Source organism: Callorhinchus milii, unplaced genomic scaffold, assembly GCF_018977255.1.
Source record: "Callorhinchus milii isolate IMCB2004 unplaced genomic scaffold, IMCB_Cmil_1.0 Scaffold9, whole genome shotgun sequence".
Lineage (NCBI taxonomy): Eukaryota > Metazoa > Chordata > Chondrichthyes > Chimaeriformes > Callorhinchidae > Callorhinchus > Callorhinchus milii.
The window spans coordinates 2498383-2520123 of record NW_024704750.1 but is presented as its reverse complement, the minus strand read 5'-3'; the positions used below and the strand labels follow the sequence as shown (position 1 = coordinate 2520123).

General features: G+C 42.6%; 1 protein-coding gene across 2 annotated transcripts in view; it reads right to left on the bottom strand.

The window, feature by feature from the left end:
* Positions 1-21741, bottom strand: part of prima1 (proline rich membrane anchor 1) — a 46506-nt gene that overhangs the window by 11340 nt on the left and 13425 nt on the right. The window contains exons 3-4 of one of the 2 annotated variants that reach the window (XM_042337972.1): positions 19442-19571; positions 9495-10427 (exon numbers count right to left, since the gene is read on the bottom strand). In XM_042337972.1, coding sequence (XP_042193906.1) covers positions 10328-10427; positions 19442-19571 — 230 coding nt within the window. In that variant the 3' untranslated portion in view covers positions 9495-10327. Of the gene's footprint in view, positions 1-9494; positions 10428-19441; positions 19572-21741 lie in introns of those variants that run through there. The other variant, XM_042337973.1, reaches the window with a different exon arrangement.

Sequence of the window (21741 nt, the reverse complement as noted above, 5' to 3'; positions counted from 1 at the left end):
TTAAGTAATGGATGAACTAAAACACTGGAGTAATGCATGCATCCGGTGGTGAAATAAAACTACATCGTGACTGAACGTTTTGTGGATGATCAAAGTTAGCTTGAATTGCTATGTTCCCGAAGGCACAGATCCATCTCTTAAATGTTTCCATAGTTTCATGGGTATTGACGGACTGGGTCTGTCAAAATACACGCTCTCTTGCTTGTGCAGTGTCAAGGGCCTGTTCTGTTCTGTGGCACATACATAACCAAACAGCAGAGGCAGCTGATCTGTCTCTTTCGAGATTGAGAAGGTCAAAGAACAGTAATGCTCTTCTGATTTCTTCACAATGTGGCATATTGGTTGAGCAAACTGAGTTGACAGGTACTGCCTCACTGTGTGTGTGTGTGGGGGTGGGGGGCTGTGTGTGTGTGTATAGGTGTGGGGGCTCTGTGTGTGTGTGTATGTATGTATGGGGGCTGTGTGTATGTGTATGTATGTGTGGGGGCTGTGTGTGTGTATGTATGGGGGCTATGTGTATGTATGTGTGGGGGCTGTGTGTGTGTGTGTGTATGTATGGGGGCTGTGTGTATGTATGTATGGGGGCTGTGTGTATGTGTATGTATGTGTGAGGGCTGTATGTGTATGTATGGGGGCTGTGTGTATGTGTATGTATGTGTGGGGGCTGTGTGTGTGTATGTATGGGGGCTGTGTGTATGTGTATGTATGTATGTGTGGGGGCTGTGCGTGTAAAATGTTTTAGTGAAACAAATCCTTTATCCTCAAAGAAAACACATGCAACTTTTGTATGATCCATTAAAGTAAACTACATTATCCACATGCTCATAGATCATATGAACACAATGACCATTTTATTGATTAACACTGTACCTACTGCCAATTTTTTTTAGATAATAGGGTAGTTATCACGACTATTTGGTCACCTTGTATACTCAAAGCTCCAAATAAGGATATCTTATACATACTTTAGGAAAGGGTCTGGAGCAGATGTATGACAGTAATCTGGCCTTTGAAAACCAGGAATGAAGAAAATGTGTTACCATAATAATAATAATAATAATAATCCTTACATTTGATATAGCGCCTTAATCATGTCATCAAGACGTCTCAAAGCACTTCACAGAATATACTGTAAAGTGAATTGACTGTGTACTTTGTGGGCGAAATAGTCTGTGGTTTGCTCAGCAAACCGTCCAGTCACATTTCCGCCCTCAGTCCAGCTTCTCATGTCACTCGTATTTCTTTCTCTTCCCCTCACCAACCCACGCCTCACCATTAGAATGAGCTGCTTCCTGCCACATGCACAATCTGCTGACCAGGAGAGCAGTCAGATCGGCTGGTCTGACACCAGGGCATTTAGGAGTAGGAGAGTGTAACATGGGGTGGTCAGATCACCCAGAGACAGACAGACAGACAGACAGAGAGAGAGAGAGAAAATATATTTATTTTGCTACTGAAATTGCTCCTGATTACTTGTTCATCAGGAACTCTCTCCCACTCACAAAGGGACGTTTGTTCCTCCGCTGAGATATACAATATTACACAACCGAAGAACACAACAGACACAACATCTCCAAAGCAAATGAGTAACATTGAGTTGCCAAGTGTATCTGGGAATCCAGAGAGACATTGATGGATGGTGTTGGTGCTGAATAGTGGCACTGTTGCTCACGCTACCACCTCTTTACTGAATAAATGATGGTGCTTTGCCTTGGCTTCATTCCTAACACAGCCGAGGAGAGACAAAGGCTCACTGGAATATGAGTAAAATGTTTGTTAATTAAAGAATGCAGCTTGTGCACTCAAACAAACACGGCTTTGTGCTCTGCACTGCTAAGCTAAATGTTTATTATATATTTTTGTTTCTCTCTAAAACAAAATGTGATTCGAAAGCATTTCATTCACTGTTTTGTGACATCCAACAGGGCAGAGAGGCTATCTGGGATCTTTACCCTTGACTTGATTCACTGACGAAAGTGTGATTGCTAATAATGTGAGTGGATGGGACATGTTGCCAAAAGGTGTACTGTTGTGTTCTCCTATTCACAGCAGAATTCCTCGTTGATTAAAGGGACAGAATGTACGGATTTCACTTTGCCTGTTAAGGCTGTCAGAACAGGTTTATTGCTGGATGGTTCACAGTTACAGTGGTGGACATTGCGCAAATGTTTAAATTGCACAGATTGTCTAATTGCATTACTCTCAAGTCACAAATCCAAGAGCTAGGGCTGCCCATGGTTCAACTACTTGTTCCATTGGATCTGTCTGTCAGGCCAAAGTGAGTGTTACCTTCGATTCCCCGCTTTGTTTCTTTATTGGTAGTAGAGAAATGATTTCTCCAGTTGCAATTTGTTGAAGAAATCCTTGGCACACTGCACAACCTTTCCATATACGAGCACTTGTGATCTCTTTCAGTCTTTGCTTAATAATGTTCCAGGAAACTAACTGTAATCTTGTTGGTACAGAGTTCTCGCTGTTGGCTTTGCCATTGCAAATGTTCCCTTGGACGAGATCCACTTTACTTTTTGAACTCCACGGTTTAAACGTCTCAAGACTGAGGTGGATACATAGATTTGTTAGGTCGGGGTATTAAGAGATAAGGGGCTCGTGTGTGTAATTGGAGTTGGAGTACTGATCAGCCATGATCTGATAGAATAGCGGAACAGGCTCGAGGGGCTGAATGGCCGCCTCCTGTTTCTATGCGTCTATGTGCTCAGGACACGTCTCCCTACTGCTGGACAATTTGGAGCCAGAGGAGAAGGGGCTGCATTTACAGCTTGTCTCTCTCAGACAAGAAGTTTAACAGAATTAGACTCAGGAGCCAACTGTCTGCCACAGATGCAGGAAGCGTTGCAATCATATGTCAACTCTTTTGACAGTCTTGTCTGTCACTTTCTATGCAGCCGCTGCTTTTTATATGCCCATCCTCGCAGCAAGTGCGCAGTGAGACCTGGGATCTTTTACTCATCTACAGTCTGTGTAAGATACGAGTCGATGAATCATTCACTCTCTGAAATAGGAGATTAGGAACATAGGAACAGGATAAAAATACATATAAAGGAACATTGTATATCAAGAGACCGGTCTCTGGTTACTTCCTTCATATTTACTGAACTATTGGCTGACACGTCTATCTTTCTTTGGATTCACCCGCAAACACGATCAATATATTTTTCTTTCCGCCCCTCACCACCTTCCCCCACCCAAACAAGCATTGAGAAGAATAATGTTTCTCCTAATGGGCAGTTAACAGAGGAATCCAGGCATTAAATTAGCTCGATTAGGAAACACGGGGGAAATCACAGGAATGCTGAGAGATGCCTGAAATTTGCAGAAATGAAGACATCAATCAGGAAAAGGGACTCGAAAACATTAAACGGCTTCAGAATCAGCGCTAACTGAAGCCCATTGTACACAATGTGGAATGGGCGTAGAATCCTTGAGCATTTAAAGCAGAGAAGGAAACTATTCAGCCCTTAGTCTTAGAGCTTTTGCAAACTTGACTCACTAGAGATATCTGGTCTGATCCCATTCCTTCGCTGTTTTCCTTAGTTATTTATCCAAATCTCTCTTAAATGCTGCTATGGACTCTTTGTGGCACAGAAGGTATATGTAACACAGGCAGAGGAAGACATGTTCTGAACACAAAGCCAGGGTGTCTTTCACGGTGGTGGGAGCTATGTACTATGTTTTGCTTTAACATTACAGCATCAAGCCGTTTCTTCACACACCAATGTTTCTCCACCTTTATTCATGACATATTCCAGCTATTAATTACCCTCCATGTAAAGAAAGACTTCCTGGTGTCTGTCCAAAATTGCCCTTCCCATGCTCTGGATCTGCACACTCTTGTCCTGCTGCATATTGACGTATTAGAAAGTAATTATTCTGGGTTTATTTTCTCTATCCACACAAATCTAATTTGTTGTTATCCAAATGACATTTTGTTGTTGTTGTTGTTGTTGTTATCCCCGTTTTCATCTTGGATACCTCTACAGTGTCCCCTCTGACTTGCCTGTTTTCAAGGCTGATACATTGACCTTCATGTATGAGAAACTGCTCGACAAATGTGAGAGTGGACAGCGAGCAGAGTAAAGAAAAGGTGAAAGATTTCACGAATGGCATTGTCAGACAGAAATGCTTTGGGGAAATGTTTTGAAGGCAGGAAAGCAAGGTGGCAAGCAGAAGTAGTTTTGAAAGACAGACAGACATTAAGTTGGAAGTGGGTTCTTGTTAAGAATGGCAAACAATCGGATTTAGAAATTTTCCACGATTCTGCAAGACCGTAAATTTTAAGATGGAATTCTGGGCCTCGGGTATCCTATGATGTTAATAGTAATAATAATCCTTGCATTTGATACAGCGCCTTATCACGTCTCCGAGATGTCTCAAAGGGCTTCACAGGATACACTATAAGGTGAATTGACACTATATTTTGTGGGTGTAACTCAGCAGCACAATTGTGCGTGTACATGTGAAGACAGCACAATCCTACTCGCTCGGTTTCTCTATGAGGAATGATGATCAGTGACTTGGAATTTCAACGTCATCATCAATTTCTGTTCAGTTTGATCTGATCCACCAATGCGTGAGTGTAAAAATAAATCCAGCGCTCTGCTACGGGAGGACTCCTAGAATCCTATTAATATTTTATGCGCAGGATACAGTCACATGTAACTGCAACGATGATGCTTTAAATATTCACCGCACAGCTGGGGCATTTTTGGCACCGCATTTGCAAATTACATAATGGCTCCTTTGAGTGTCAAATCTGAGTGTTTCTTTGGTCAGTGTCATACCGCAGCCCAGTGAGCAGTAAAAATAATGTTATACGTGATAATGGGTATGTCTGTCACCGGCAATTAAAGATGATTTAGGTGTCACCCGTGTACATACAGTATTCCGTATTGTATATCGTGCACTATGCATTCTTCCAAACATACAGTATGTTCAGGATGCACAAAGATTTTCAGTGAAAGATCACCTTCTTGACTGACTCATGGATACACAGAGGCTGGTTGTGGAGTCGGTAACCAGGGGACACAAATATAAGACAGCGACTAAGGGGGATTTAAAAGAGAATTTAAGAGGAACTACTTTACGCAGAGGGGAGTGAGATTGTGGAACTCGCTGCCTAAAGCGGTGGTAGAATCAGACTGATTTATGGAGTCCTGTAGCTCAGTGGTTAGAGCACTCGCCTCGCAAGCGAGAGGACATGAGTTTGATTCCCGGGCAGGGAGAAACATTGGGAAAGTTTTGTTACTCCACACGCCTCTGTTTACCTTGCAGTAAGTAGGAACCCAGTTGTTAGTCAATTGGCGGATCCCTTTTCCGGGGGTAATAATTCTTTAAAAAAAAATTGGTCACTCAATCCACGACTGTTTGTGGGACACTGCTGTGTGCAATTGGCTGCCGCGTTTCGCCCACAAAATACAGTCAGTTCGCTTTACCGTATATTCTGTGGAAAGCTTTGAGATGTCTTGAAGACATCAAATGCAAGGATTATTACTATTATTATATAGCACCTTTCACGACGGGAGGACATCCCAAGGCACTAAACAAGGAGCTCTGAATTTTAATAAGGTGGCTACCTTTTGCCTTCAATGAATTATCAACAGAGGAGAATCTGTTAGAAGTCATGTAGGCATTTGTTTTCAATCTGAATCTGAGACAGGACCTTGATTTGGAATTACATAAAATGATGGATGGACCTTCTCTTTCAGTTAAGGACCTTAAGCTCCTTATCTGGAAAAGTGCCATCTCAAGAAGAGTGATTGTACATAGGAGGATTATTGAATTACAAGGAAATTAATGACTGACTGACTGACTGACTGTACCTTCTCTGGCACGAGGACAGGGTTATTATCCTCGGGTTATAACTCAAATCTGCCCTGAAAACAGTGGGTTTAGCTTCAGTTGTCACAAGACATTACAATCTCTGTGCCCATCTCCAAACGGCTCTGTGGTTAAACATAGGTTCCCATTGTATAACTCCAAGGAGGTCTTTTGTCTTATTATTTGGATCATGTTGAAGACACCTGAAAAAGTGAGGCTGTTAGTAACCCCCTTTGGGCTCAGATACACGGAAAACCGATCACGAAACAAAGGCTAACAAAATGGTTGGTAAAACACATTTTGCTGCTGTTCTTAATTGCTGGAGCAAAGATAGATTCTTGATGAGGAGCAAATTGAATTTTTTTTATTAAAAAAAGGTTAATGGTAGGCATTATAAAGCTGTTACGTGAAGCAGTCCTCTCAAATGAACCGCACAATATGATTTGGTGTTGCCGACAAAGGTTAACCTGCGTTCTGACACATTAATCTTGAAGACAGGCTTTGGATGCTTATCCTAAAGTCTTTCCTCTCCCTGTTAAAGTATCGGCTGCCGCGTTTCGCCCACAAAGCCCACAGTCACTATACTTTACAGTATATTCTGCGAAGAGCCTTGAGACGTCTCAAAGATGTGATCAGGTGCTATATCAAATGCAAGGATTATTCATGTTATTATTATTGCTGTCGAGAACTATTTTGGAAGTGGAAGGTAGCAGAAATCTCTTTTTTTCTTTCATTTATGCTCTTCATGTAACATGTATCTGTCCTATCAACCCTTCCGACCCCACTCTTGATGTTTTTGGAGATGGGAGTTGCTAATTCAAACCAAAAGTATAACCTTCTTGTGTGGCTCAGTTGGTAAAAGATCAATTTGGGAGCAGAAGATTTGAGACATGAATCATAATGTCAGTCCTTCTCAGGTCAATAAAAAAAATCAGACAAAAAGGATACTCACCCGGTGTAGGTAATACAAAGTGGCCCCTCACAGTAGCCCACAAGGATCCACAGTAATATTGATCACGGTTGATCAGCCACTCTGGCTTTCGAACGAGACTTTAAGATATTAATACACCTTCAACCCTGTGAGCCAAATATCCTATTGGTTAAGTGACCCCCTTAATGAGTAATATTTTGTATCTTTTTCTTACTTCAGCAACAGACCTGCTTCCCGCTGCAGAATTATTGCCGAACATCATCACAAAGACAATTTCACAATCTCGCATTGTAAATTTTATTGAAAATAAAAAAACAGTAGGATGTATTATAAATAGGGCACTGCACAAGTTGATTCAGTTGGGAAGGGGAGAAGGGAAAGCCTTGTGCAGCAACCTATAATTATTAAGGTCCACATTAATGGCTGCTTCTGAAAAGATGATGACAATAAATTCAATCTCCTTTTAATTAAAATTTGACATCATTTTCCACTGAAATTGATTTTCTATCAACATAGTTCTCCTGTACACATAGTATATGGTACTGAGGGCATATTTCTGCATCTTACTAATATTTACATTCATGCATTATCTCTCCAAACTATTGTCTGTAATATACATTTTTTTCTTAGGATAACAATTTCCATTGCACAGATGTTGGATATAAGTCTATAAGTCACATAGCTAATGCAACCATTAACTTTTGAATGAATGAATCTGTTCTTGCAAATTCAACGCACACAACTGATTATATAAGTGGCAGCCAATATTATTGAAGATTTATTGCTAAAAGGACACCAGTAAATAACTCACATTTACTTGAACTTTTTTCTTAAGGCCTTGCAAATGAATACGTCCGAATTTAAAAATACTGTAACTTAAATAAATATCTTAAGATTTGCCGTATTGAGTTCTAGAATCATACAAAGTTTATAGCACAGAAAGATGCCATTTTTCCCAGCGTGGTGCAAGCTTCATCTAACTCCGATTCCAATCCCTTGCTCTTTCGTTCCCTGTAATATTCAATATTGATTTTCCTCCGGTATTCAAATCAATTCAAACCTCCCTTAAATGCTGTGGCGGTTTCATGTTTCTACAGATGTTTGTGGTAAGGCATTCCACATTCCGTCAAGTCTATTGCGCAGATATATATATATATAAAAAAAAACTTGTAGTTCATTACCTCGCAAACATTTAGTGAGGAGGTTCTCCTTTATTGATGGATTATATTGAACTGGACGGAGAAAGTCCATTTACAAGGTTTTATCGCTGTATAAAATCCCTATACGTGAACTTCAGAAATGGAAGTTGGCCTTTAAGACCAACTTCTGATCCCTCGCTTAAGTTGGAACTAAAAAAAAGAGCAGCACTTGGTAGCTAACTAGTCTGCCACGTCTCACCCACAAAATATACAGCGTATTTACAATATATTCTGTGAAGTGCTTTGAGACATCTCGAAGGCGCTATATCAAATGCAAGGATTATTATTAGTATTATTATTATTACTATTATTACAAGTCACAACTGCATGCTAATCTGTGCAAAGGTTGCTGGTCAGTGCCGCGAAATGTGCAAGAACAGACCTGCGCCAATGCTATTGTTTATGTTATAAATCGCCTGCGGACTTTGCGACGTTACACCTACATGCTTCTAAAACTTTTGGAGGGCAGGGTTCAACAGAAGGCAATCAGAAGGAGCTGGGTCCGAGCTGGGCCATGCTGATCATTCCTACATTCAGTCTATACACATTCTCACCTGTTGCATGCAGCCAGTTTGAAACTGTAACCCAATGGCAAGAGGTCTGTGAACGGGATCACGAATATAAAATAAATTGGGGCCTTTTCATTAAGAGCTTTGGTAACTTCACCGGTTACTGAACGCTACCCACAAACACTACGACAGAACGTGACTGTGAGTTTTCTCTTGAAGACGAAAAGCGCCTGAAATGCAACTGTCGTATTAGTCAATGCTACAAAAGCAGAAATGTAATTTTTCTGACATTTTGAATAGATTAAAGCCTTTTTTTACACCGGAACGCAATCGCTGCTGAAGTCGCCACGTGGTTTGAAGATTTTTTTTTGGGGGGAGGGCGGTGATGGAGTCAGGTGTCTCATCACTATGTTTAAGAGTCTCCAAACCAGACTGAGAGTTCTGCAATTGTATGTCACCTACATGTGGAAATTTGCCTGTGTCTGGAAGGGAATGTGTACTCTATTCCCGGAGGGACACACCCTGCTTTGCCAAATCCCAGAGAATATTAGGAGCCAATTTATCCAGCTAGGACCACCTTTCTCGTTAGAGCTCTAGCGAGGAGATTCACAGGAGTTGAGTGAGCTCCCAGTATTAGTTTTAAAAGCATGTCAGTTTTAGAATAACAGACCACTCGCACAAGAAATCCTTTCCATCAATCAGAAAAGAACACGCTACGATTAAAGCGCTACTTTTACAAAAATATAATCCTTTTAAGATTAAAATGTGCTATGAAATCTACTTTGAACTCTCCAGAAAATTGGATTTTAATTTTCAAAGAGAGGGGGGAAAAAAAAGGACAACTTGCAATTGTTCCGGGGACAGCTGTGATTGAAAATGTAATGAATAAAAAAAAAGCATCCTATTAAGTGATGTCAGATGTATTTTAAAACGTGTGAAACAATACGAAAATCTGCTCTCTGAACCAGTCTTTAAACTAGAAAAGGCTTTAATTTACCAAGCATATTAAAATGACGTGGCAATGAATGAGGAGGGAAAGAAAGCACCTGTCTTCATAGTCACTTGCAAACCTGACCTGATAACTTCAGCGAGAGTCAGACATGTTGATGAGATGGCTTCAGCCAAAGTAATTTGCATAGTCAGCAGACGGCAAATGTTCCAGGTGGGATAGAGAGGGTCATGTTTTTTGTGGGTTTCCTTGATTTTTCTTATGGTTGATTTTTATAAGTGCTTAGAAGCGCTCTTGAGACGCCATCCAGCATGAAGCGCACTACATAAATGCAAGTTGTTGGTGTTCTTGTTACATCTTCTTCCTTTGTCAACTTTTAGGCAATAACCTCGCTGTGCTCTGGAGTCACTGGATCATGCAGGTGAAAGGCTTCAACGTCCCCACTGCCTGCTGAAACCCAGCACAGTAAGTCATCACTGTTTTAATAGACTGCGTTCACTTCAGCGAGCTCTATTTTTTTTTAAGACGGCTTGTGTGAACCGGTTAAGAGTCCGTCGGGGAGCTGAAGTCGTTGCATTCTTGAAGTCGTTGCGTCCAACAGCGAGAGAGAGACTGCATGCAATGATTGTGCCTTTGTGTGAGGTCTTGCCTCTTGGCTTTGCCTTGAGTGAGTGGCAGGTTTATCCTCCGTTCGACAGTCCGAAGGGCCGAGTGTTTTCCCTGCTCAGAGATAACTGATGCATCCATCCCCTTTTTTTGCGACACGAGGTCCTTATAGCCCCGGAACACGTCGTCAAGTGTTGCACACAGCACAACGTGTAGATAGAATCAAAACACCTCCGTACATATTGAATCATTTCTCTGCAGTTTTTCTTTGTTTCTAAAAAAAAAACCCCAATTTTTTTTAAACCACTGCGTTATTTGTGTCCTGGCTTTTGCTGTTTTGGGGGGTCATTGCGTACTCAGCACCTCTTGTTCCATTTTCTTCCTTTCGCATAGGCTTCCTGATTCCGGGGATGGACACCAGTGTTAAAATGGACAAAAGCGGGGAAGGGGAGGGGAGGGGAAAGACACGGAGAGAGAAAAAAATAAGCAGTGTTAATTGTCAGTACGTTTTAGTTTGCGAGCATCTATCTCCTCTGTGCTTGGGACTGGGTGAAGCTAATGATTTTACAATAGTTTTCTGTTACTTAGAGCAACTGAGTGTGTACAATGAGTGTTTCATTAATTGTTATGATGATTAATTCAATTAGTCATCGCTAGTGCTCATTTTCCTATACTAAACCTCCAGGAAATTAATAATAGTAATAATAATAATAACAATCCTTGCATTTGATACAGCGCCTTATCATGTCTTCGAGACGTCTCAAAACGCTTCACAGGATACACTGTAAAGTGAGTTGACTGAGTATTTTGTGGGCGAAACGCCTAACATATGTGTTACTGAGTGTCCGGCTGAAATGTAAGCTGTCGCTAAAAGAAGTTACATGTGCCTTTTGCTGTCTACATTCCACCATTCATGAGATGCCCAAGATGTACAACAACAAGAAGTTGGGTTATACAGCGCCCTTTATACAATTAGCATCTCACTAATTGTGGAGTGCTTAAAAGTGGGGTGGTTTGAAGCCTTGCTGGAAAGAGAGGGGAGGTAACCGGCGAAGAGGAAAGTCTTCAGGTGTGATTTGAAGATGTACAATGAGGCGCTACATCAAACGCAAGGAATACTATCGAATGCAAGGATTATTAACGTAACTGGAAATTTCAATTTTTTTTTGCAAAAGTCACGAGCGAAACAGGATCAAATGATCGCTGTGAATTCTTACACTGATAGATAACTTGCATTGGAAATGTGAAGGCCAGGCAACAAAAAAATGGGCTGCTTGGTTCTGAAATAACATGCTGTCATGCTTGGCCAGTTTCTTTTAATTCTGTTAGTGTTGGCTCGTTTTAATTATCTTTCCCTGCTGGGGAAATTTAATGGGAACCAAAGGAGTATTTCCTCATTGCTCTGGCCCTCTTTCTCATTACTTTTATCATTAGCCTCGAGATTTATAATGACTTGATAGGAAACTGGAAGGAGGTTTTATGGCTACAAAGCCAATTAATTTTACCAGCAGTTTGATGCTCGAAGCAGCCATTGGAACCGCATGTGGGCACGATTGGGGCTGAACATTGATATGCTAGTCCACAAAAAGAATAATCCAGTCAGTATCTACCTCTACACACGGCAGCTGACTGGCTTTTTGAACAGCTGTTTCATTAGCACTTCATGGGGGGAGAGAAAAGTGTGAACTGTGTTTGCGTGCGTCTCTGTATTTCATTCCAGACACTTTTATAACATATCTCCCTCGCTTGTCAATGCGTGAGCCTTAGACACTGGGATTCCTTCCACACCGAATTAGAAACAGCACACTCTTTTTGTTAGTTGTTTCTGAAGCAGTATAATCAGGATGATGTCCGGTGTTCGAAGGATGAGCTATAGGAGGAACAGTCAGAAATTCTGGGCTTATTTCAGCTTTGAAAGGAGACATCTCGGAGGGCACCTTTCAGAGCTGTGTAACTTGCTAAATGGGATTGGGAAAGTAAACCCAGCAAAATGCTTTCATTTACAAAGCAGGCACCAGGAAATAACTCCTTACACAGAGGGTGGTTGATGCCAAAGCTCCAGACAATATAACAAGCAATTTGATGCTGTAATGGGACAAAGGTTATTCTGGAACAATGAGGAACGTCACTTTGGTCAAGGGCCTTCTTCATTTCACCCACAAAATACACAGCCACTCCACTTTACAATATATTGTGTGAAGCGCTTTGAGATGTCTTAAAGACGTGTTAAGGTGCTATGTCAAATGCAAGGATTATTATTATTATTCATTAAACCTCTCTGGTGATCTTATATTCAGGAAATTTAAAGACTGCTATTTTTAGTGATCGCTGTGACAAGCCCCAGGCTGTTTGCGAGATCCTGATGTTAATGTGTGTCATTTTCAGTTGGGGTCACTGATCACAAGCGGGATTTAAGGCAGATCTAGTTTGTTTTTCTCCTGCTTAACCTAGCGGTAATGAGGCCAGTAGTGGCTGAGATATGGTTCCTGGCATGGTACAGCTCCGCTTAAGCCCTTGGCATGCAGATGTTCATTGACTCAAATGTTATTGCTGTAAGGTTGGGGGGGGGGGGGGGGGCGATAAACAAGCAACGTTCATAACATGATTGTGTTAACACTGTCCTGCAGGCACGAGTTACGAACATTTTATTATTCAAACCTCCTCACAGGGTAACAAACTCCTCTGCAACAGAGGAAAATGACAGATACCTGAGCTGTCTGAGAACACCAGCCAAAGTGCCTCAACAACAACTTGCATTTTTAAAAATATAGTGGCCATCACCCAGAGTAGCGTCCCATAGCACCAAGCGTACAGGAGACTGGATCCAGGTGTTACATTCACACTGAGCCGCCCTTCCTTACAGCGCTGAGATATGAGCCAAACCCTGCAGCCTACAAATACACAGTCACTGCACTTCACAGCAAATCCTGTGATGAGCTTTGAGATGTTTTGATGATGGTACTATATCAGATGCAGGGATTATTGCTGAATTATGTTTTTATTGGATCCTGTAAAATAATATTGGTTATTTTCAGTTCCCAACAGTATAAAATGACAGCATACTGGGATAAAGTAGAGAATGTGACATTTAAAGTTCAGCTGAGTAGCTCTAAGGATAACAAGACAGCAATAACCGACCCAGGTAATTAATACTGACTGAAGCCATTCTTTTTTATTTTATTCATTCCTGACCACAAAACAAAAGATGATTTGCTTTGATCAAAGTGAACCCAATAATCATACAATCATAGAATATTGCAGCACAGAAAGAGGCCATTCGGCCCATCATGTCTGTGCCGGGTGTTTGAAAGAGCCACCCAATCAGTCCCACTTCCCCCGCTCTTTCCCCATATCCTTGCAAATAGCATTAAAATAATATTTTTAATATTATTAATGGTATACATAAGGATTATTATTATTATATTTAGCGATTTGGTTTATGATAGATCCCCAAAGGGATGTTTTGGTGGTAAAGTACATTACAGTACATCTTCCTACTTGATTTGAGTCTCTGTATCTTTACCAGTTAAGGAAAGAGACAGATCATAGATTTTGTTTTTTATCTGCATCACGTAGTTGGGGGATAGAGGAGGGGGAAAGGCAAGAGAGGAGAACTTTGAAACTTGCTGCTTTCATACTGGATCCATTCAGGGAAGTGGTGATTTAATTATTTAAAAGCTAGTTAGCATATTTTCTCTCTCTCTCCGTCTCCTGTGGGTCGAAACCTCAATTCTCAAGGAATGTGAGTCCTTCAAAAAAAAGAACCTCTGCACAGAACGTAAAAATAGAAAAGCAGTGTCAATCACAATTAACCTTCTGTAATCCACAATGGTTCCTTATATTGCTGCCGTATCCTCATCTATCTCTCACATGTGTATCAGATGGCTGGTTTAGTTATTTCCAAAAGGAAATTTGTCAGTGCTTGTCTGTCGGTTTTTGCTTTCTGCACAGATCAGCGCTGACCTCGCTCTGTAACATCGGCAATGTAGTCAGAGTGTCATTAACAATGATGATTGATGCAGTTCAGAGACACTTAATGGTCAGTTCAGAGGCTTTCTACGTCGCTGGCTATGAGCGTCTGCCAATGGCTAGCGAAGGCCACGGGTGAATGAATGCACATGCAGCCCGGAGGTGATGCTCAGCTCGGTACGTTTTGTGGATCAGATCTCGCTGCAGTGACGGAGCTGAATGCTGGCAATACGACAACAACAACAAGATTGCATGTGTATAGCGTCTTTCACGTCGGGAGGACATCCCAAGGCGCTGGACAGTGTACAGCATTTCAGACCCGAGCTGGGGTCAGGGGGGGAGAAGGGAGAGGAGGGGAAGGGGGGTGGCTGATGGCACTGTCGAAGAGGAGGGTTTTGAGGCGGGACTTGAAGGAGGCTAAGGAGGGGGCGAGGCGGAGTGATTGTAAAAGAGTTGACTGTAAAGATAACGAGTCCCAATAGTTCAAATATCCACGATGTGGTTGATGTCATTGATGTTGTTGTTGTTGTTGTGGTTGCGACAGTGCATTCTATCCCCAAATCCCTCTACCCTGCCCCTTCCCTCTCTGCTTTCTATATCCCTTTGACTCAGGTGTTTTCAGCCATCTCCCTTCACCCCCCCCTTCACCACCACCCCCCCCCCCCCCCACACCCCCGACACACACAACCTCCCATTTCGATTTTGTAAAGCATCTTTGAGACGGTCTCTTCAGACGCGGAAGTACAAACGATTGCATTGGCTGTGAAGAAGGCTTGTTCGAATGAAGGTCTCTTCATTCAGTACTTCCTTAGTTTCCTTTCGAACCCGACGGACTTCAAGGCACCAGTAACCAGACTACATCACCAGCAACAAAGACATGTTCCAACCTACAGTAACATCTCTGTGAGGTATCAGAATGCATTGGTGCGACAGTTTGTGAACAATTTATTTCCAAGAATGTACTAGTCAGCTCTCTGTGTGATTCAAGGTTCTGGTGACAATGAGCTATTCCACCCCAAAATATTCTTTGCCGCTCTACACAATGAAACCTGTATCAGACACACAGTGCTCACAGCTAGAATTCAACAATGGCAACTTTCACATGTATAGTAACAATAATAATCCTTGCATTTGATATAGCGCCTTATCATGTTGTTGAGACGTCTCAAAGCGCTTCACAGAATATACTATCAAGCGAATTGACTGTATATTTTGTGGGTGAAATACGGAAACCAATTGCGCAAACAGTTGTGGATTGAGTGACCAAATTATTTTTATTTATTTTGAAGGGATTATTACCCCCGGAAAAGCAATCTGTCAATCGACTAACAACCGGGTTCCTAGTCACTGCTAGGTAACCAGAGGCGTGTGGCGTAAGGAAACTTGCCTAACGTTTCACTCTGCCCAGGAATCGAACCCAGTCCTCTCGCTTGCGAGGCGAGTTCTCCAACCACCACACAACAGGACCTCACACAGCGCCATATGGCGCCTTTCATGTCCAGTATCCTTCTCAAAGAGCTTCAGAAGGACAACAGGAAACATCTTAGCAGGGAGGAGAATTTAAGGGCGGTAACCAAAAGCACGGTCAAAAAGAGAGGGTTTTGAAGTTGGGACTGAGAGAGGAAGCAAAGCAAAGGGATTTCAGCTGAGAGTCAAGAGGTGTGCTAGCTGAAGGCAGAAAATATATGTTCCTTTCATTGTCTAAATTGAATCGGGTGATTATCATACGTAGCAACAAGCACTAGGGAGCACCTCGGTTAATGAGTTCTCAAAGCGTAATTGTTTCTGTTGTGTGATTAGGCTAATGGATTCGCCGCATTACTGAATCCCAGCTGGGGGAGGTTTGATATAATTATACATCACCAAAGGGATGGCTTCGTGTCTCTGCAGGTCATGCTTGTAAAAATACCAAATGTCGGCCTCCCCAACTCCTCCCTCCATAGGTTGCAGGTCATCCAGAACGCTGCAGCCTGTGTCCTCTCCCGCACTAGGCTCCGTGACCCTATCACCCCCATCCTCGCCCGACTCCACTGGCTTCCCATCACACAGAGGATACACTTAAAGATCCCGGTCCTGACCTTCAAAGCCCTCCATGGACTTGCTCCCCTCGACCTCTGTGACCTCCTAACCCCCTACCATCCTGCTCGTTCACTCCGCTCAGCAAACTCTGGCCTGCTTCACGTCCCCCACTATTGTCGGGCAGGCCTTCTGCCACTCTGCCCCCACCTTTTGGAACTCCATCCCGCAGTCCCTCCCCTTCGTCCCATCCCTTGCCTCCTTCAAGACCCATCTCAACACCCTCCTCTTCGACCGTGCTTTCGATTATCCTGCTTCCCCCTCTCCCCCTGCCCTCCACTCTCCCCGATCCCAATCCCTAGCTCGGGTCCGAAACTCTGTCTGTTCAGTGCCTTGGGACGTCCTCCCGACGTGAAAGGCGCTTTACAAATGTAATTTTGTTGTTATTTTGAAATGACTTTTCAAGTATTTTTGCCTATTTTCCTGAGCGTTGGATACAGATAGAACAGCGACTGCACATTAATGACTTGCGCTGGTGCTCTGTTTTGACATTTTCCTTTGGAACTCAAGTCCCACACATTTTTTCCCTTTTCTACAAATATCTGTGATGAATGCTGCACTGTTACGTTAATCATTCCCTCTGGGCTTGCTTCAGTGTTTAGAACCCCGACCTGTCCATTCGTGCTAAAACGTCGCTTTCATGGGACAAATCCCTGACTGTCCAGCGCCTTGGGACGTCCTCCCGACATGAAATGCGCTTATACAAATGTAATTTGCTGTCGTTGACCTTGCTGTAGCGCATATTGGCTGCCGCTTTTGCTCACAAAGCAACAGACTGGCAAACCTGCCTTTCCAACGTAAAATCCCAGGAGTGCTTTGTTAAGTATGGTTTATTTTTTAAACAAAGTTTTATACTGAACATCAAAAAATGGAAATGGGCAATTTGGCCAACTATTCTGTGTTGGCTCCACCCCTCCTCGTCCCCTCTCCCATGAAGGCAATTCAAGCTAGCAAGGGAGTTATTCTCCAAATGTCAGTAAAGTTATCAGGCATGGGGCCAGGAGTTACAATGGGAAGTCTATAAAAAATATTCCCAAGTGCAAAATTATGGCCAAAGCAATTGAAATCTCAGCTGGAGCCCATGACTGTTCACAGCCAGACTCAGCCACTTTAGCCACTTTGATTTTGCGACACACTTAACCAAGCTCGCAAGGCTCCAAACCAGGCATTTAGAGGTGAGAGTTTCTCTACTCACCAAACAAGAAAGGACATCTCTCACGAGGACTCCTTGCGAGTGTTTGCTGTTCTGCACGAGCTGCAGCCAGAGTGATTCATATTGTCAAAACAGAATATTTTGCTTTGGAAGTGATGTTGGGGCTGGATGGAAGGGGGAGAACTGCGACTGGGATACAGAGAACCAGAGAAACACTGGTATCTTATTGCAATGGGCAACACTGCAGCCTGAAGGAAACAAATCGAACTTTCTTCAGAGCAAAACTGAAGGAACATCATCTATTACACCGGTGTTCTTCTCCACTAGACATTCAAGGGACAACCGACCATCAATTATTCAAGCATTCGTAGACCAAAAATAACTTCAGCTAAATAGCAAAGATATAAAAAGATGCCGTTCAGGTGGAGTGCTGAGCAATCCCCAAATACATCATTCTGATGAGATGACTAATCCAACCTCATTCTACCTCCGTGAAACAATTAATGGCAGCTGTGATATAATAATAATAATATCAATAATGACCAATGTCTGGGTTGATCATGGCCAATCTCACATTATGAAGATGGTATGTGTACAGACCCAATGTAAGCAGAATCTATCACCACTTCTATTATGTCAACGAATTTGCAGTAGAACCCTGTTATAAGGTAATGAGTTGGGGATCATAAAATGCCAACGTGCCTTTATAACAGGGTGCGATCGCCAGTCAACATTTCCCTGTTCACTGGGTGTGCTTCATGAGGTGATACAAGCAGAGACCTGATGACCCAGAAGTCGGACGTCGTTTAGGCTGAGAGATGCTGGCTGGCGTTTTGAAGCGAAACACTAAGTTTCAAACAGATCCTTCTAGACTAGGCTATCGGCGAGCATTTCGGATTTCGTTTTGGTAAGTAAATGTCGTAACAACTCAACCGCACCATGAGCAAACCTGCGATATAACAAGGGTCTCCAGTACGGGCGAGAATTCTCACAAGAAACTGCTGTGTTGCATCCACCACAAAGTGTAGTGACTGTTCATTTGTAGGTGAATTCAGCGCTTTGGTAGGTCTTTCCCATGTGAAAGGCATTGTACAAATGTCATTTTGGATTGTATTTTTGTATTGTGAATGTTTCTTTTGCTAAGGATAAACAGAAATATGTTATAGTGGGTTCTAAATTCTCTCTAGCACACGGATTTCTATGTTCACCAGATTGCTGCCACAGTCATCATCATTCCCACTGCCGGCCAAATACCTAACTCTGTTATCTGACAGAAAGGGACACACAGCACACGATGTAAAGAACACCAGGCCTAGAGCTAAAAGCAGTCATAAATTGATTTGGGGATTTGTATAGATGTATGGTTTATAGAGTTGTCTGAAGCTCCAACACAGAATTATTAATTTAGGAACCTGGGAGCAATAATCATAATCCTTGCATTTGATAAAGTGCCTTTCACGTCTGGAGGATGTCTGAAAGCGCAAGGGATCTACAAGACTGGAAAAAAATATTTTGGTCAATCTGCTCAGTGCATCTCAAATGGATGATGATGGTCCTTCTGTTGATCTTGACAATGTATCCTGTGAAGCGCTTTGAGGCGTCCCAATGATGTAATAAAGCTCTATATCAAATGCAAGGATTATTATTATTACTACTATTCTCCCATTACAGCATCAAGCTGATATCTAACTGAATCCAGGATCTTGGCTTCAACCACCCTTCCTGGTAACCTAATGGTAATTACCCTCTGGGTGTGGAACCCTCCTGGTGTCTGATCTGAGATTGCCTTTTGCAACCTTAAATGTCTGGCGTCTTGTCTGTCTCAATTCCATCTAAATTCCTATCTATATATCCAAAAGGTCCTCTCTTGAGATGCCTCCTTTCAAGACCTTTGAAGAGCCCTAACCTGTCTATTCGCAGCTCATTCCTCCAACACTGGACAACAATTCTTGCTGGGTTTCCAGTACATCTCTTGTAAAGATTGACGTATAAGTGGTGATACAGATATAAACGCACACAAAGACTCACAGAGGCGTGAATCCTCTGATCATTGGTAGATTTACAGACCTTCGTGGTGTGAGGTTCTGATGATAAATTATCCACTAATCCACATCGGTCCAGAAGAGAAGACTCCAATTTACCCACAGTGAGGAGAATCTCCCAGAGAATGACTGACGCAAACAGGGGAGTCAAACACGAAAGGTTCAGGCTTACCTTTTTATTGCTTTGTAGCAGATAATTACGAGGATTATCAAGAAAGCAAGCGATGCACCTCCCACGGCGATTAATATGACCATGTCCGTCCACCAGGATTTTAAAGGGGGAAAATCTGTTGATTCTACATCTACGAACAAAGAGGAAAGTGTGTTAATGCTTTACACTCGGGTGACAGACAAATGTAGAGGGCAATATAATTCAAAGCACCGGAACAACAATAACCTTCTCCACACTAATTATTCTCCAACTCAGGCTATCTGAGCCTTGAAATTCAAATCCCGTCTTAATAATAATAATCCTTGCATTTGATATAGTGACTTATCACGTCAACGAGACCGCCATTCGTCTAACAACCGGGTTCCTACTTACTGCTGGGTAAACAGAGGCGAGTGGAGTAAGGAAACTTACCTAATGGTTTGCCCTGCCGGGAATCGAACCTGGGTCCTCTCGCTTGCGAGGCGAGTACTCTAACCAATACGCTACAAGGCTCCGAGTATTGATTGTGCAGACAGCCAACAAACGATAGAGTTTACAGTGCATTCAACTTGTTTGAGAAAATATCATTATAAACCTTCCCTGCTGTATGAGACAATACGTCTGAGAACCTGTAAATTAATTTTTGATATTTTTGCAATCTTGTACCTGCCCAAATGCTGTGGGAAATGTAGATGTATCTGAAATAAGATTACCAAAGATATGACATTTCAGATGCTGTTTCTCTCACTATTGATAATTAGACCAACGCTTTCTTTCGCCTGAAGGAATATGCAGTTTCCTTACTCCACTTGTCTCTGTTTACCTAGCAGTAATCACTTGGCGGATCACTTTCCGAGGGTCTCGATGACGTGATAAGTCACTATATCAAATGCAAGGATTGGCTGCCGTGTTTCACCCACAAAATATAGTCAATTCACTTTACAGTATGTTCTGTGAAGCGCTTTGAGACATCTCAACGATGTGATGAGGCGCTGTGTCAAATGTAAGGATTATTATTCTTATTATTTTAATTGTGAGCCAAGGTTTAGACCGAAAATCTTCCTGTCTGGTGAACCTGATGCTCACAGTTTCATTTCAACAAACGTGTTCATCCCATATCACACACATGCTCGCACGGCTTTCCCCAGTGCTCACATGTGTCCCCTTCTGTCAACTCGAAAGCGAGTTCATGCCAGCCATTTTTTTTTCCCCCGGAGCAGAGTAAAAATAAATAGACCTTACGATGAACAGAGTTCATGGTAGTCACTGCATGTAAAAATAACAACTCTCTGTTTCTGAGACATGTGTTCGGAGTCGTTTGCTGTCTTCCTGCTAATAGTGCAGCTTTAGCATTGTTCTGATTGTCAGACAGCAACGCACAAGTTGCTCGCAAAATCCACAGCGAATTATTTGCAGGAACGAAGGCTAAAGGCACCCAGTCGGTAATTATTTTGTGATTTTCCCTGACGAGCAGTCGCGGCGGCAAATTGTCGGGAGTACAGTCGAGCATCTTGCGTGTGTTTGGATTCCTAAGAGGCAGGGTTACAGCCTTAAAATCAGAACCAAAACACTTTGAGCTGAAGCGAGGAAGTGTTTCTTTATGGTGTGGAATGCTCTGTCCCAGGAAACTACAGAGATGGAATCAATAGGGATGTTTAAAAGAGAGATTCGTGGGGAATAGAAGCATTAAGAGATACGGCGAAAGGCGAGGGCATTGGGATTAAAAGATTTGCCGGGATCTAATCAACTGGTGGCACAGGATCAAGTTCCTATCGGGGCTCAATTCTGTTGCATTTCCCTTTGGCAAAGAATCTATATTTTAGATTAAAATTTGATGAGACAAAAACGTCTAATGGCTGGAAGATGCCCATTCGCAAAACTCAGACTGACAGCTGGAGGGAACAAGATTAGTTTGACCTCAGAATTTTCCTATTATCAGCACAGCTCTGATACGGTCACGACATGCAGGACTCGACCTCTGGATTTTGCTCTGATCAGCCGAGTGACACACACCCGTCCACAGGTATCTTAAAAGTATCCAAACCAGCCTGAGCGTTCCACACGTGTTTGCCATCTGCAAATGGAAATGTTCTTGCATCTGGAATGACGTCCGCTCTCTCTCTCTCTCTCTCTCTCTCCGTGTTTACCGAATCCTGGAGAGTATTGGGCCCAAATTGGCGAGAGTGGAGGTTGCGGACCCCAGAGTGTGCGCTGGAGAGTACTGGTGGAGTCCAACCAGCTAAAGCTGCACAGCTTGCCATTGAGAACAATGTCTGGCAAACCATCACACTAAGTGTCCAGCTCGGACCACCCCACACGGT